Raw genomic sequence first — 13,573 nt, forward strand, 5'->3', positions numbered from 1 at the left:
TGGCTGCAAATGAGGAGTCTTTCCAGCCACCTTTCCTTGTTCTTTAAATCTCTTGGGTAATGTAAATCTTGCTGTCAAGTCAATGATGGGGGGTGGGTGCACTTCAGTAAATGGCTCAGTGGGGGTCACTTGCTCCTTTGAAAACTGGTTTGTGTCCCAATACTGATGCTGGACCACCAAGAGCATTTTTTTAATGTTTTGATGTGAAGAGGAGAGCTGTTTCTTGTCAAATGCAGTGCTCTCTGGTGCAGTCCCTAGGGCCGATGGCATTTCTCAGTTATATGTGTGGTGGCGGATGGGGAAAATAGGAGGGACAGACAAAGCCCACCTCAGAAACCCACCTTTATGATCAGCCTTGCCCTGCTCTGTTGTTCTCTTTAGTGCTGCAGGCTCCATTTCTTTGTATACTGCATGGTAGGATGTCTCACAGGTCTTTCTTTTTTCCTCCCCAGAAATCTCATTTGTTTCCCCTTTTAACATGCACATTTTAAACTTTTTGGCCTAATCACTGACTATGTTACAGTAACATCATCCCTTATCTCTGTGGCAGAAAACATGAGTGTTATCTATGCTGCTGCGAAGTCTTCATAAAGAACAAGATGGACTATGCTTTTTGCTTGCAAGAGATCCCCTTTTTCTCCCCCCTCCTCCAAATAATTGGATTTCATACATACTTAGCACTGGTATGGCATGAGGCATTACATGCATCATCTTTGATTTCTGCAAGAGGAAAAAAAAAAAAGAAACAAGGATCATGAACCTTTTGGGTCAACATCCTTCTAGTTTCCCGTCTTTTGCTCCCACCATGCAGAGCTGGAGTCTGTTATGAGTTCTGCACCCGACAAGCAGGCTCTCAGTCTGTATAGAGACTCCATCTGTATAGATTGGTAGGTACCACTTAAATTCAGTTGTGAGGAAGAGGCATGTCAACATATCGCCAGGCAAACATTTCACCTCTTGTCATTATCTGTATTTACTCTGGTGAGTTTTGCACATTATTAGCTTAGTTATATAAGCGTAGGTTTTCCGAAGGAACTGAAATTTGCTCAGATATAGCAACTACAGCAACTCTTTAAGGTTCAGTTCATTACTATTTTTTCCCTAAGCAAATTTAAAACAGACATTGAATGCTATTATTAATGTGCTTATGCATTTTGTATTTTATGCTATTATACGTAGAGTTCTGAAATAGTTATTTAATACATTTTAATTATGTCTAACTAAAATATAATTTTATTGGATATAGGAGCTGTATTTAACCAACACAAAATGATTTATTTGCTAATTAATTTTTATTGTATTAGCAAGAACATAATTTAATAGCCAGTGCTGTATAGCTAAATCAACTTAATGAAGCATTTGAGAGGCTTTTGATCAGAGGATCAAAATGTGGTGGGTAACTGTGAAATATATAGCCTTAACAAATGGGATAATTTTTTGGGACAGATAGAGGGTGATACAGTTAGAGAATTAGCTAAGTAAGGCATTTAAGTCTCACAAAGAGTATCTCACCTGGCTCTCTATTAATATGGCAATTAATTGCCATAGCACATGAGTGTCACCTGTATTTCACTGCATGTGGGAAGCTGCTGGGTATCCGGTAGTGCACTTGGACCTCCTGCACTGGGATCTGATCATGGCTGTAGTTCTGGTGTTTCCTGAAATGCTCACTTCTTTCCCCAGAAGAAAAAGGAGGGGACACTCACCGGTCTCACATGTCACTCCTCTCCAGCCAACGTCACATTCACAGGAGCCGTCCCCGTCGATCCCGCTGCTGCATTTCCCGTGGACACAAGCGCACGCTGCAGGGAGAGATGGGAGGAAACCAGTGTCCCTGGGCAGGGTAGCAACGTGCGCAGCAAGGCAGTGAGGGGAAGGAAGGGCAGGAGGATGGCCCAGATATCTTCTGCGGGTGGCACCTTCTGCTCTAGGCTATTTCAAGAAATGCTTTGGCTTATGCCTATTGGCTTCTTCCTACAGAATAAATCTAAATTCAAAATGTGCTTATCTTTCCTCTGTTCCCAAATAATGGGACTGAAACTGTAGTTTAATGGGAAAGCATTGGTGAAAAAGCAGTGCTAAAGAGGATTATTCTCACCAGATGCTGTTCTAAGCCTGTAGCATGCCAGAGTAGGAGGTACAGTCCCCAAACAAGGGAGTAGAGAGAAAATACCATAATGGGGAAAGATGTACATGATGTACCTTTCCAGGATCTAGAACGGACATGGTTAGAAGATCTAAGGGGAAGGTTTTGACATCTGACAAGACTAGCGAAGGTGCCTGTGTGGTTTGGGGATGCTCAGTACCTTGATCACAGTTGCGGCCATATTTGCCTTTGATGCAGCTTTCACAGGCTGTGCCGACAAACCCCTCTCCGCACTCACAGGCGCCTGTGCCGTTGATGCCATCGAGGCAGATGCCGTTTCCGAAGCAGGCGTTCCCTGCTTTCCCCGGGCAGGGCTGGCACTGCTGCCCAAAGAAACCTGCGCAGCACTCCCTGGTCTGGAAACCAAGAAATGCTGTGCTGAGGGTCAGGATCAGGGTAGCAAGCATGGCTGCAAGCACGTGGCCACTGGGTATCATCTCTTGGGACTGCTGCTGGGTGGAGATGAACTATAGATCTGGATTTTCCAGCTCTGGAGCCCTCAGCACAGGAAAGACATGGACCTGTTATAGCGGGTCCAGAGGAGGGCCACAAAAATGATCAGAGGGATGGAACGCCTCTCCTATGAGGACAGGCTGAGAGAGCTGGGGTTGTTCAGCCTGGAGAAGAGAAGGCTCCAGGGACACCTTATTGCAGCCTTTCAGCACTTATACAGGGCCTATTAGAAAGATGGGGACAAACTTTTTAGCAGGGCCTGTTGCGATAGGACAAGGGGTAATGGTTTTAAAAGAAGGTAGATTCAGACTAGATAAAGGAAGAAATGTTTTATGATGAGGGTGGTGAAACACTGGAACAGGTTGCCCAGAGCAGTGGTAGATGCCCCATCCCTGGGAACATTCAAGGTCAGGTTGGATGGGGCTCTGAGCAACCTGATCTAGTTGCAGATGTCCCTGCTTATTGCAGGGAGGTTGGACTAGATGACCTTTAAAAGGTCCCTTCCAACCCAAACTATTCTATGATTCTATGATTTTTAGCAGCGCTTCAGCTCTACTGGTCTCTGGTCACGCTCCTTATTGTGTGGGGCTAAGGCTGCCACCCCAAGTCCTTGGTGGGACCCAGGTGCCCTCCACTACCCCAGGGAAAGATGGACCCCATTGCTAGGGACAAGCATGGGGTTACCCTTCCCAAACGTGTGCTCCCTCTGCACCACATCAGCTCCCAGCCCTTCCTATGCTGCAACCATCAGCAGCCTTTAACATTCCAATCTCTGCTGCATCCAGAATAAAAGGCAATATAAATATATTGTCAGGGACTGCCTTGACGTGCTGCGTGTGTTTAGCAGGGATTATGAGGAGGGTGAAGTTCAGGGATGGGGGTTTGTGGCTTTTACTACATCAGAAATGGTATACTCACAATGACAGTTTTAGCGCACTTTGGCTGGCACCCGATCTGGATGGTGTACATTCTCATGTTGTTTTCCGAGAGGACGCAGTATTTCTTCTCCCCTGCCTGAACACAAATTGGAGAAATGGCTCCACTTCTGAGTAATATTGATCAGCTACTTTCAAATGCTTTAAAATTGGGACATTAACTTTATGCAAGCTGTGCGCTGACTCACATTCACAATGAAAACGAAGTAAATACTTTTAGAAATAAAAATGCATTAGCTAAATGATTTTTGCTAGCGAGCACACGATCAATTTAACTCAGTGCCCTGTGGCATTTTGAAGATGTGTCTAATACTGTCTTTGCTGAGAATTGAACAGAATTTTTTTCTGAAGTTTGACAAACATTAATTTTTTTTCTGACACATTTCCTGTTCTTCCTAATTCTTTTTGGAAAACTGAGACCAAACATCCTGCAAAAACAGTTGTTGAAACTTTATCTTCCAGGTCTGGACACAGTTGTGAAAGATTGCTTGCAGAAGACGACTTGCCGGTCTCATTGTACACTTGTTAGGAGACTGAGATAAGCATCCAACCAGCTGCTCATTGTCAAGGAAATGTTAATGTTTTTGAGTTTTACTCATGAACACTTCAGCCAATTACTTTAATAGGGTGGGTGGGACTTGATCTGCTTTGGAATCCTATTACTGGCATAATTAATTAAAAAATAAAAAAACATAAAGGAAAATATACTTATGTAATCCCAATAGAGGGGCTTTCCCAGAGAAATTTAGATGCCAAGAAGCTCTGGGTCTTATCATGGTTGACAGGGACCTGCTAAATATCCACAGTTCTCGTGCATTGAACCTGGGCATCCAAAGTCTCTGTAGTCTCCAAGTCTCCTTGTGACTATAACTCACAGCATATTGCTGGGTGCAGGTTGAGTTTGCCCTTCTGTACATCTCTGATTTGAAGGGCTAAAAGCTGCTTCTGTAATTCCTCCTGTAGCAAGCATACTCCAGACCATGTTCAGCTCCCTCAGTTTTGCATGGTAGAGGTAACCTTTGCAGTTTGAGGAGCCTTCGGTTGTCCCAATGCATACTAGAAACGGGTCATTCAAGATAAAACTATCTTTAAGCTGCCCTTGATTCTGCTACCTTGCTCTCAGGGTGGATTGAGTCTATTGACTGGAAGCAACGTATGAAGCAGGCTGAAGTAGCTACGATAACTTTTGTTGAAACGGAGGCAATTTATCAAAACCAGGATTGAATGCACCTATGCTCAGTTCTGATTAAAAAAGAAATTAGCATTAATGATAAAATACTTACTATTTCTTTTGTTCCTGGGGGACAACTTGATGGCTGCGAACAAATTCTGCACTTTTCCTTAAGCAACACAAATGGGAGGTAGTTAACAGACCGTACAGAGCCGCAGACAGGTTGTTTAATGGAAAATGCATATTTCCAGCTATGTTTCTAAACCTAGCCCTCAGGGTGCGTAGTCAGGATAATCCCTTTGGTAAAGGTGGTGAGGGTAGCTGGGCTGCTCAGCAAGGAAGAACATCCCTACCAGCAGGTCTGTAGGGGGAAGCCTTCCCCCTACATGGGAAGCCTTCTCCCAATGGGAAGGAGAAGGAAAGCTCTTTTGGATATTTCGCTTTGCTCTTCTAAAGCAATGCTTCCCAAAGGTCTCCCCATCGAAAGCACAATAGGAGGCAAATCCTGAGCTTGGACATAGTTTGCCTGGGGCACAAGGACAATAGCAGCTTGGAAATGGAAAACTCATACAGTGTATATGTCCTATTCTATATGTGTGTGTGACTCATTTGCACGTGTAAGGTCAGTTTCTGCAAAATGCTTAGGTACATGTTGTACCTAATATACAATGTTTAATATTATTCCTGTTTAGCTAAATATGTACTTAGTTTTAGTAAGGCTTAAATGAATGTTTAAGTGTGTCGCTGCATTTGAACATAGGGAAAATAATTTTCCATGGGAAAACGAAGGACTATGTGTGAAGCCTGGTTAGTACCTGACAGAGCAAAGCTGGGGAAAGCCTTGGGTGAAATATACTCAAATATGGGACTGTATCCCAAGAAAAAGAATTAAGCTGCAAAAGTTCATGCCTGTTAAATTTGCTTTAATTGAAGCACAAGTCTCACTTTGTCTTCCTCGTCTAGTTCGTTGCATGCTCCATAAAAAAGGGAGGTACCTGCCTGTTCGCTGTCCTATTTGACTCACTCAGGAGAAAAGACAAAGGGAACCTTTCTCTGCCAGTTTGAGGAAACCACATCCTATTCGTTAAAGGAATGTAAACCCATTTGTATTTCATATGTAAAAGGAACAAAAGAGGGAGAATGCTTTACTCAGAGGGCAAGAGGAATTCACGTGTATGTGCAGCGGTAATCTACACCTGGAATGAAAAGAAACATTTTTCCTTACTAAAAATATTTTATTTTCCAGGTTTTTTTCACTTGTTTACTTTATAAACAAGTGGCCTGGCTAAGAAGATGTATTAGAAAATAGTGCATTACTATTATTTTCTGAAAATTAAAGCTCAGGAATTGCTTATTCCTGTGCTACTCTAATTGTATTTTATCTAGGCTGTCAGTACACTGATTGCAGAATCAAAGCAGTCTTAATAGATGCTAAAACTCTGGTAGGAATATCCTTTGTGGAAAATGCATGCATTCCTTATTGGGAAATAGTGTCACGTACCCTGTACATTTTAGCTGTGTTTGGCTATAGATCTCTCTGATGGGCCTTTAAACATCTATATGAACAGAACCACTTACGGTAATCACGGTATCATTGATATCGCATCTATTCTTCTGGATTTCCAGGACTTTTCCCAAACCATGAATAATTCCTTTGTCTGTTGCAACATTTGTATAGCTTATAGGCGCATCATTTATGAATAGCTGCAAAAGAAATGCAATCAGTTAGAAAGCAGCAGAGCTATTTAGTAGCTTTATGGTAACTGCAGCAGTAGTGGGTGAAAGAAGGAGCAATATACAAGCCTCACTTCAGGAAAACCAAAGAATGTCATTAACTTCAAGCACTTGCTCACATCCCAGTTTTACTGCATTTAAGAGCTTCACCAGACTGGGGGGCATAAGATGACATGCAGCCTGTTGAAGTTTCTTAGCAATAGGATTTGGCAGAGCAGCTTTTTCCACCGTGGGATGTAAAGGTTTTGAAGAAGGAGCCTAAAGCAAGCCAAGAGCTGGGTTTGCTGTCTGTGGGGGATGGTGGGCTTCAGGGAAGACCTCTCAGCAGCTGCTCCTTCAGGGCGGACCTTCCTCATCTCACTGCTACCCCACACTCCCATCCTGCCCTCACAAGCAACAGCCTTACGAGCAGATGTTTCTTCCAAGGCTCTGCTGTGGGCAGAGCAAACAGCAGGGCTGAAACTGCTCTGGTGAGAAGCTTTCTGTCCTCCTTTGCCTATGCCTGGGGGGAGCTCTAGGACAGAGAAGAAGGAGGACCAAGTTCCCTTCCCGGCTGTGCCATAGAATGGGGTGTGTCGCTTAATCTTGCGGTGCCTGATTTTCCCATGAGTGGTGTTGAAAGGCAATTAATATTTGTTGCCAAGTGCTTCGAGCTCTTAGGATTGAGAGAGGAGTAAATCCACAGAAAATAGAATTAATGTTTTATAATTGAAGGCAGGTTTCTAATAGCTCTTGGAAGTCGGATTAATGACTGCTTTGCGATGCAGGCTTGTAGCTGCTAGAGATGCACATCCACCACAGTAGCTTCTGAAATGCAATGCTAAATGGGAACAGCATAACTGAAATCAAATTCAATCAAAGATGCCTTCAAGGGTGACTTTGAATTAAGCAGGCCTGAGAGAGACATTGCATTTGAGTGACATCTTTTGTGCTATTAAGTCCCAGAAGCTAATGTGGGGTGCACAGATCTTTTTGACTGCATCTTAGTTTAAAGTTGAAGCTGGATTTGTAAAAAGCAGAAAACTTGTTTCTCTGAGCAAGTGTAGACAGCAGTACCTGGCCGTTGTGGAGGAAGAACCCAACCTGGTAGGAGAAGCCCAGCATGGTCTCCCTGTGCATGCCGTTGTGCAGGTTGTTCTTCAGGAGCTTCTCATCCAGCACAACGTGATAGCGGATTTGGCCTTCATCCTGCAAACACACGATTAAATTCAGTTATGTAACAAAGCATGGAAAGTTCTTTGGGATAGCTTTTCCCACAGGATATAAGCCAAATATAGATTGCCTGAATTTAAGGAGAAGCTTCTTCAGCTGGCAGGTTATTTAATATTTCTTACTGTGGAGAGTCTACATTCCTGTCATAATGAAGCTTTTATTGACCATGGGGGATGGAAGGCTATTGAACTGGTGGAACCAAGGGTTGCGTGTGCCTGGTAGTGTGTCTTTTTGTGTAGACGGCTGGCTGACAGATTCAGGGAAAAGTTAGAGTCAGATGATTTTTTAGGACTCTGACCTTCATGACTTCATTTGACATCAAAAGTTCCATATTCATGAATGCTTTTATAATCTTCCCCATACCCATTCCTTCTTCCTTTGGGAATCCCTGAATAACCTATAGATGAACATTTACAGCAATTCATAGGTGTGGGTTTTTTTTTTTTTTTTTAAATCTTTAAGGTCATTTTCAGTCAATAAAGTGCTAGAGCCACACCTCTTAATTGGGAAGTTTTCTATGCATTATTGCTAGAGTGTATTCATTTTTCATTGATGTGGTGAAATTATTCTCTATACATCAAAATTTTGTGAGGGCTTCCCAAGGCTTCTGCATCTTGTTGTGAAGCAGGGGACTCTCAGAGCTCTCCCTGACTTGGAAGAGGAAGCAGAAGGGGGATGTGTTTGTGAGAGATTTGTAGATGTGAGAGAAGCTGGGGCATTTGGAGGGTTTAGGAGCTGCCTAGCCAACAGATATAGTGCTGCTGCAGCTGTATGTCTTTGCAACAAAAGGTACTTGTGGGAAATCCCATTGCCTGCTGTCTCCTTGTTCTGAACATTCATACTGCTCCTCACTCTTCAGCTCCTTCAAAAGTATGTGAAAGCATGAAACAACTCCAGGTTGCAAGATTTGTGATGTTGCCTGGCTTTGCCCACAGGGTGAAGTAGTGGTCTTTACATCTCACAGGGTGGGACTCATTCTGCTTTGTTTTCCACAGATTTGACAAAGAAATATTTGCAGGCAAGAAAGTGGGAATTAAGATAGAGCTAATCTACTAAGGCATAGGCCTCCGTCAATGTCTGGCCTTATTTAATCCTCTTGACTTGGATGCTTTGGAGGAAAAGTTAGCTCTCATGCATCTCCATTTCTGTCTTTAATCACCAGCAGAGTGAGAACAAAACCTTGCTTCCAGCGAGGCCAAGAAATGGGGTCTCTTCCCTGTGCTGAACTCTTCCCTCTGCGGCAGAGTTCTCCCAAGGTGTTTCATGAAGAGGATAAGGCTTAGGCAGGCTTGACCTTATGGTTGTTTTCTGATTTTCTTTGTCAGATTGCCATACCAGACAAGGTTGGGAGGATGGAAGAAAGAAGAAGACACATATTGGTAAGTAGTGGAAATGAAAAGGATTTCTGTGTGTGCGTAACCCGAATCCAACGGGATTGATGTCTTAAAGCTACCTATGTGTCTCTCAAAGTTTGTTATAAATGCTTCCTACAGTCATGTGGAAATGATGATGCCGTGTCATGAAACTGACTGAAATAGTGTTCAAAAGTCATTTGAGCAGACATAGCTTGATTGCGTGTGAATTCTTCCGGTGAGGCAGCAAGCGGAACTTTTGCCATGAGTCTGCTGGTTGGTGGTAAATGTTTTGGGACGAGTCATTTGAACCCTGTGCTCCTCAGCTTCCTGGCTGTAAATGGAGACCATGAAAGTAGGGACAGAGTGCGGCAGGGTAAATATTTATGGAAGAGGCAGGGAAGTATTAAGGTCATTGAGCAAGTAATGGGTGAAGCTTCCTCTGCAAGGTGTGGTTCTTGATATGTGTGTTCGATAAAGCTGTTTCAAACCAGAGCAAATGCAAAGAAAGGTGCTGGGATGACGCAGGAAATGGATAGCTTATCTTGGGAGGAGACCGACAGGATTGAGAAGGCTGTTTGGCCTTGTAAATACATCAGAGCACAAATGCCAGAGAGAGAATAGTTGTTTCAGCTAAAGCATATTCCTGGTGTAAGATTAAAGGGATATAAACTGGCCAGAGGTGTGCTGTCAAAATAATATAAACTAGCTCTGGGCACAAGGACTGAGGTCTGCAGGGGAGGTGGGATGGACATGTCCGCGCCTGTGGGAGGAGCTGGTGGCCAGGTCAGGCATGAGCCTGGGGTGGGTCTCCTGGGAATGGGCAGGGGTTTGCCTGGGGAAATTTTTCTATCCAGGAAAATTTTGGAAATTTTTCTGAGCCCTGGGACTGGCCAACGGTACTTGTAAACTGGGATTAGAAAAGCTCTGCAGAAAGTGGCTGTGCAATAGCGTTCCTGCAGGGGTGACAGGGCAAGCATCTGGATAGTTTTAAGGAAGAGTCAGAATGTTTTGCGGCATTATTAATGATGGGGTTGCCAGTGATGTCAGGGGACTGGACTTGTTCACCTAGGAAACTCATTTCAGTACTATTCCTCGTCATTCCTGTACTGATCTTCTTTGGGGAAAAAAAAAAAGTTTACTGATGAAATGTCTTGGATATTATCAGCATGGTTTTAATCTAGAGAAGGACAAAACCAAGAACAAATAGGCTCTTCTAGCGAGCCAGGAAAATATAGGTGGATCCATCTCTCCTCATGTCTTCTGGTGTCAAAAACAAAACCAAACTTACTGGCCTTCTGGAAAACAAATCCCTCTTCCTATTTCTGTGTCCTCTTAATCCATCCACTTGAAACTGAGATGAGATACTGAGTTGTTAAGACAAGTCTTGTGACTAATACTTACCAGAGTAGCAGACTTTTTATCCCTTAGGTAATTTTCTATGGCATCATTATTTGGGGCAAAGACTGTGTATGTGTTTGCAGCTTCTATTTCATTTACCAGGCTGTATTGCTGTTGTGAAACACATAAAAACAAATCAGAATGACCAATGATAGTCTGATACCAGTCCAAATGCAAACAAAGCAGAGAACCGCTTCTATTCTTAAAAGGATGTGAAAACTTACAATAATGTAGCCCCTGAAAATGGAGTAATCGGGCATTTGCTCTAGGCGGGCCAGCAGCCTTGGCATGACGGTGCTGCGGAGGGGGGTCAGAACCTGAAAAGGGAGCAGATATCCCATGTCAGCGCATGTGCACATGCAGTGGTAGCAGCTGCAAGGATCAGATGCAGGAGAAAATGCTGTTTTGCGCAAATACTTTTTTCCAAGAGTTGTTAATTATTTTCCACTGCTTGTGGTGCAGAGGAACAAATCCTCCCTGTGCAGCCTTGTACCTTATCAATAACATGTATGATCCCGTTTGTGGATGCGATGTCGCCAGTCACGATGCGAGCGCCCTCGAGGGTGAGGTTCTGAAAGAGGGAAAGGAGAAAAGGTTTGCTTTTGCATCGTGGTGGCAGCGTTTTCCTGGTGATTCCTGGTGACTCTGATTTCCACACCTTCCCAAATGCTTGCCTGGGGCTCCACCACGGCTCCGCTGATGCCAGTGTGCACCTGCCCTCAGGGAACTGTGTGCAGGAGAGGTGACTTTGAGACTCGGTGCTGCTCCCCGCACGCAGACCGGCAAAGCCATGGGGTCGCTTGCACTGGGGTGGTTACTCGGGGTAGGTGCCCTCACCCCCACCCCACGGCAGGATGAGCTCCTGTGCCGATTCACGCGCTCCCATGCCCGTGCAGCTTTGAAGGACCCCATTCATGATTTTTCTCTCGGGGAAGGGAGGCAAAGGGAACTTTTCCCTCCCTTTATGGGGATAAAGTGCTTAAATGTGCCATATGGATTCCCAGAAAATCCTCCTCAGAACATGAAGTACTAAATCAAAAGGCTGAGAGGGAAGGGCTGACAGTTGTACTTATTTACCATTAAAAATACCATCGGGTGGTTTGGGACTATCAAGTTGCACATGCGGACATGTGCACAGTATCACTGCTTCCTCCTCCCTTCCCAGTTCCCTAAAATAAGTTATTTGGTTTCCTTGATGCTCTTTGTCTTAATTCACACAGGCTTCTCCAGGCAGGGACTGCGCTTCCGTTTGGCTACAAGACTGTCCAGCGTTTGCAGCAGCTACTGGGACATTAGGAATAAATAATATTGTGGACAAATTTCAGCTAGGTAAAGTGGTGGAGAAAATCAAGTTAATGTTTCTCCCAGAGGGCCCAATATAATTGATGGATTCCTTTAATTTTATGACACGGTCTTCTTTTTAAATACAGGTACCTAATGTCTGTGTGGTTTTTGTAATACAAGAAAGCCAGTGGCAGTGATGGTCAGGGTTTGGTGTATGATACCACAGAGGTTTGCAGGTCATCTCACCCCATTTTCTTTAGACAAGTGTAGGAAGTTGCTCTGTAGAGACGTTGGCAGCATGTCAGAGGACGATAAATTCTGGAAATCAGCAAAGCTGTAAGCTCCTGTCAATACATGATACCTAAAGGAAATTAACTGGATTTGAAGGTTTTGTATTTTCTCTTTTTTTTCCCCCCCCCCCCAGATAAATATGCTTAGTGTGTCTAAAACTGTGGTTTAAAGCAGGAATTGTTTGTACAATACCTAGTTCAGCTATGTTCTGATCTTAGCTTGGCCTTTAAACATTTCTGACGTAATACAAATAACGTCTTTGTTTTCAGTGGAGTTGCCCCAGAGATTTATACCACTTACCTAGAAGGGGAATCCTATATCCCTCCCTTAAAAATGTAAGAGCTGTCTTGCTTTAGAGGCTTGAGACCAAAGTCTTGTTTGGAATGGAAAGCAATTCATTACAAAACCCCCCAAACCCAAAACCATTAACGTACTTCAGTAGAGTTGGGATGTTACTCTTTGACATCCAAAAGGCTTTCTCATCTTCATCCATGTTTTCAATTGCTTGAAGAGAAGGCACGAGGACAGTTAGGTTTGAGGTGGTGGACAACACTGATTTTATCTCAGCCTCCTGCATAAACGTAAAGAGCATAAAATAATTCATCCTGAGGACGATCTATAAATAGCAGCTGGTGACTTTTTAGCAAAGTGGAGTATGTGACGTGCTTTGTGACCGTCCTGGAGAGGAAAAACTATTATACTGAGCAATGACTTGAACAAAAGTACTTGGAGTGGTTCAAAAATGGTAAATGAGTGTCTATTTTTTACAGAATAGATTGCCAGCATTTAAAGGGCAGAAGCAATGTTTAGGTCAGAATTGTTTTTTATTATGAAACACATAAGTTGCCTCCCACAAAAGTTAGTCCGTCTCATGGATTCTGTTTTATGCACTTGAATGTTAAAAAAAAAAAATAAAAATTCATGGTAATAAATACCACTGGCTACTGATAACTTCAAGTAACCTGCTCTTACAGAGCACTTCATGCTATTTAATAGATAGAAGGATTATGAACCATGAAATAAGAAACCCACATGACACAATGTTCCCATTTGGAATAAGACTATTTAACATGGCTGAGATTTTTGCAGATGTCCAGGGGATATCTGTGCCCACTAGCACTGCAGTGGGGCTTGCTGCTGACAGCTCTAATTTTAGATGGGGGATGTGGGCTCTGTAGTATGCACAGACTGATTCATCTTCCATATGTTTGTATCTGCCTTAAGGATGGAGAGAGCCTCCACTGGAGAGGATTTTTCCAGTTCTGTGGATTTTTTTGTGGGTAGAAAAAGGAGAGCTAAAGATTTGAATGTGATCTTGCGGAAGATGTGGTTCTCCAAACTTTTCACAGGCTCCACAACTTGCCATTTTTGATACTGCAAAACTTGAGGGAGCAATATGAGCTTGGGTTCTACTTTTTTGCAGCTGGTATGCTGCCTGGAAGCTAGCTTGTTTTGGATAGTCCTTCAATACCCATACTGGGTTTTAAGTCAAGAAGGGAATCAGCTCCCTTAAATAGCTGGGAATTTTGTCTCTGTTAAGATCATCTTTCTTTCTAGCCATCATCACTGTCACCTTCCAAATATTTAAATATGG

At 43.3% G+C, this 13,573-nt stretch overlaps 1 protein-coding gene across 1 annotated transcript in view; it reads right to left on the bottom strand.

Annotated features, from left to right (window-relative positions):
* STAB2 (stabilin 2) overlaps positions 1 to 13,573 on the bottom strand; it is an 87,873-nt gene that overhangs the window by 31,404 nt on the left and 42,896 nt on the right. The window contains exons 29-40 of the mRNA XM_072849384.1: positions 12,414 to 12,550; positions 11,935 to 12,049; positions 10,898 to 10,975; positions 10,629 to 10,721; positions 10,408 to 10,515; positions 7,496 to 7,627; positions 6,284 to 6,409; positions 4,818 to 4,874; positions 3,518 to 3,613; positions 2,307 to 2,502; positions 1,707 to 1,802; positions 675 to 720 (exon numbers count right to left, since the gene is read on the bottom strand). Coding sequence (XP_072705485.1) covers positions 675 to 720; positions 1,707 to 1,802; positions 2,307 to 2,502; positions 3,518 to 3,613; positions 4,818 to 4,874; positions 6,284 to 6,409; positions 7,496 to 7,627; positions 10,408 to 10,515; positions 10,629 to 10,721; positions 10,898 to 10,975; positions 11,935 to 12,049; positions 12,414 to 12,550 — 1,280 coding nt within the window. The remainder of the gene's footprint in view (positions 1 to 674; positions 721 to 1,706; positions 1,803 to 2,306; positions 2,503 to 3,517; positions 3,614 to 4,817; positions 4,875 to 6,283; positions 6,410 to 7,495; positions 7,628 to 10,407; positions 10,516 to 10,628; positions 10,722 to 10,897; positions 10,976 to 11,934; positions 12,050 to 12,413; positions 12,551 to 13,573) is intronic.

Source organism: Ciconia boyciana, chromosome 1 (assembly GCF_034638445.1).
Source record: "Ciconia boyciana chromosome 1, ASM3463844v1, whole genome shotgun sequence".
NCBI lineage: Eukaryota > Metazoa > Chordata > Aves > Ciconiiformes > Ciconiidae > Ciconia > Ciconia boyciana.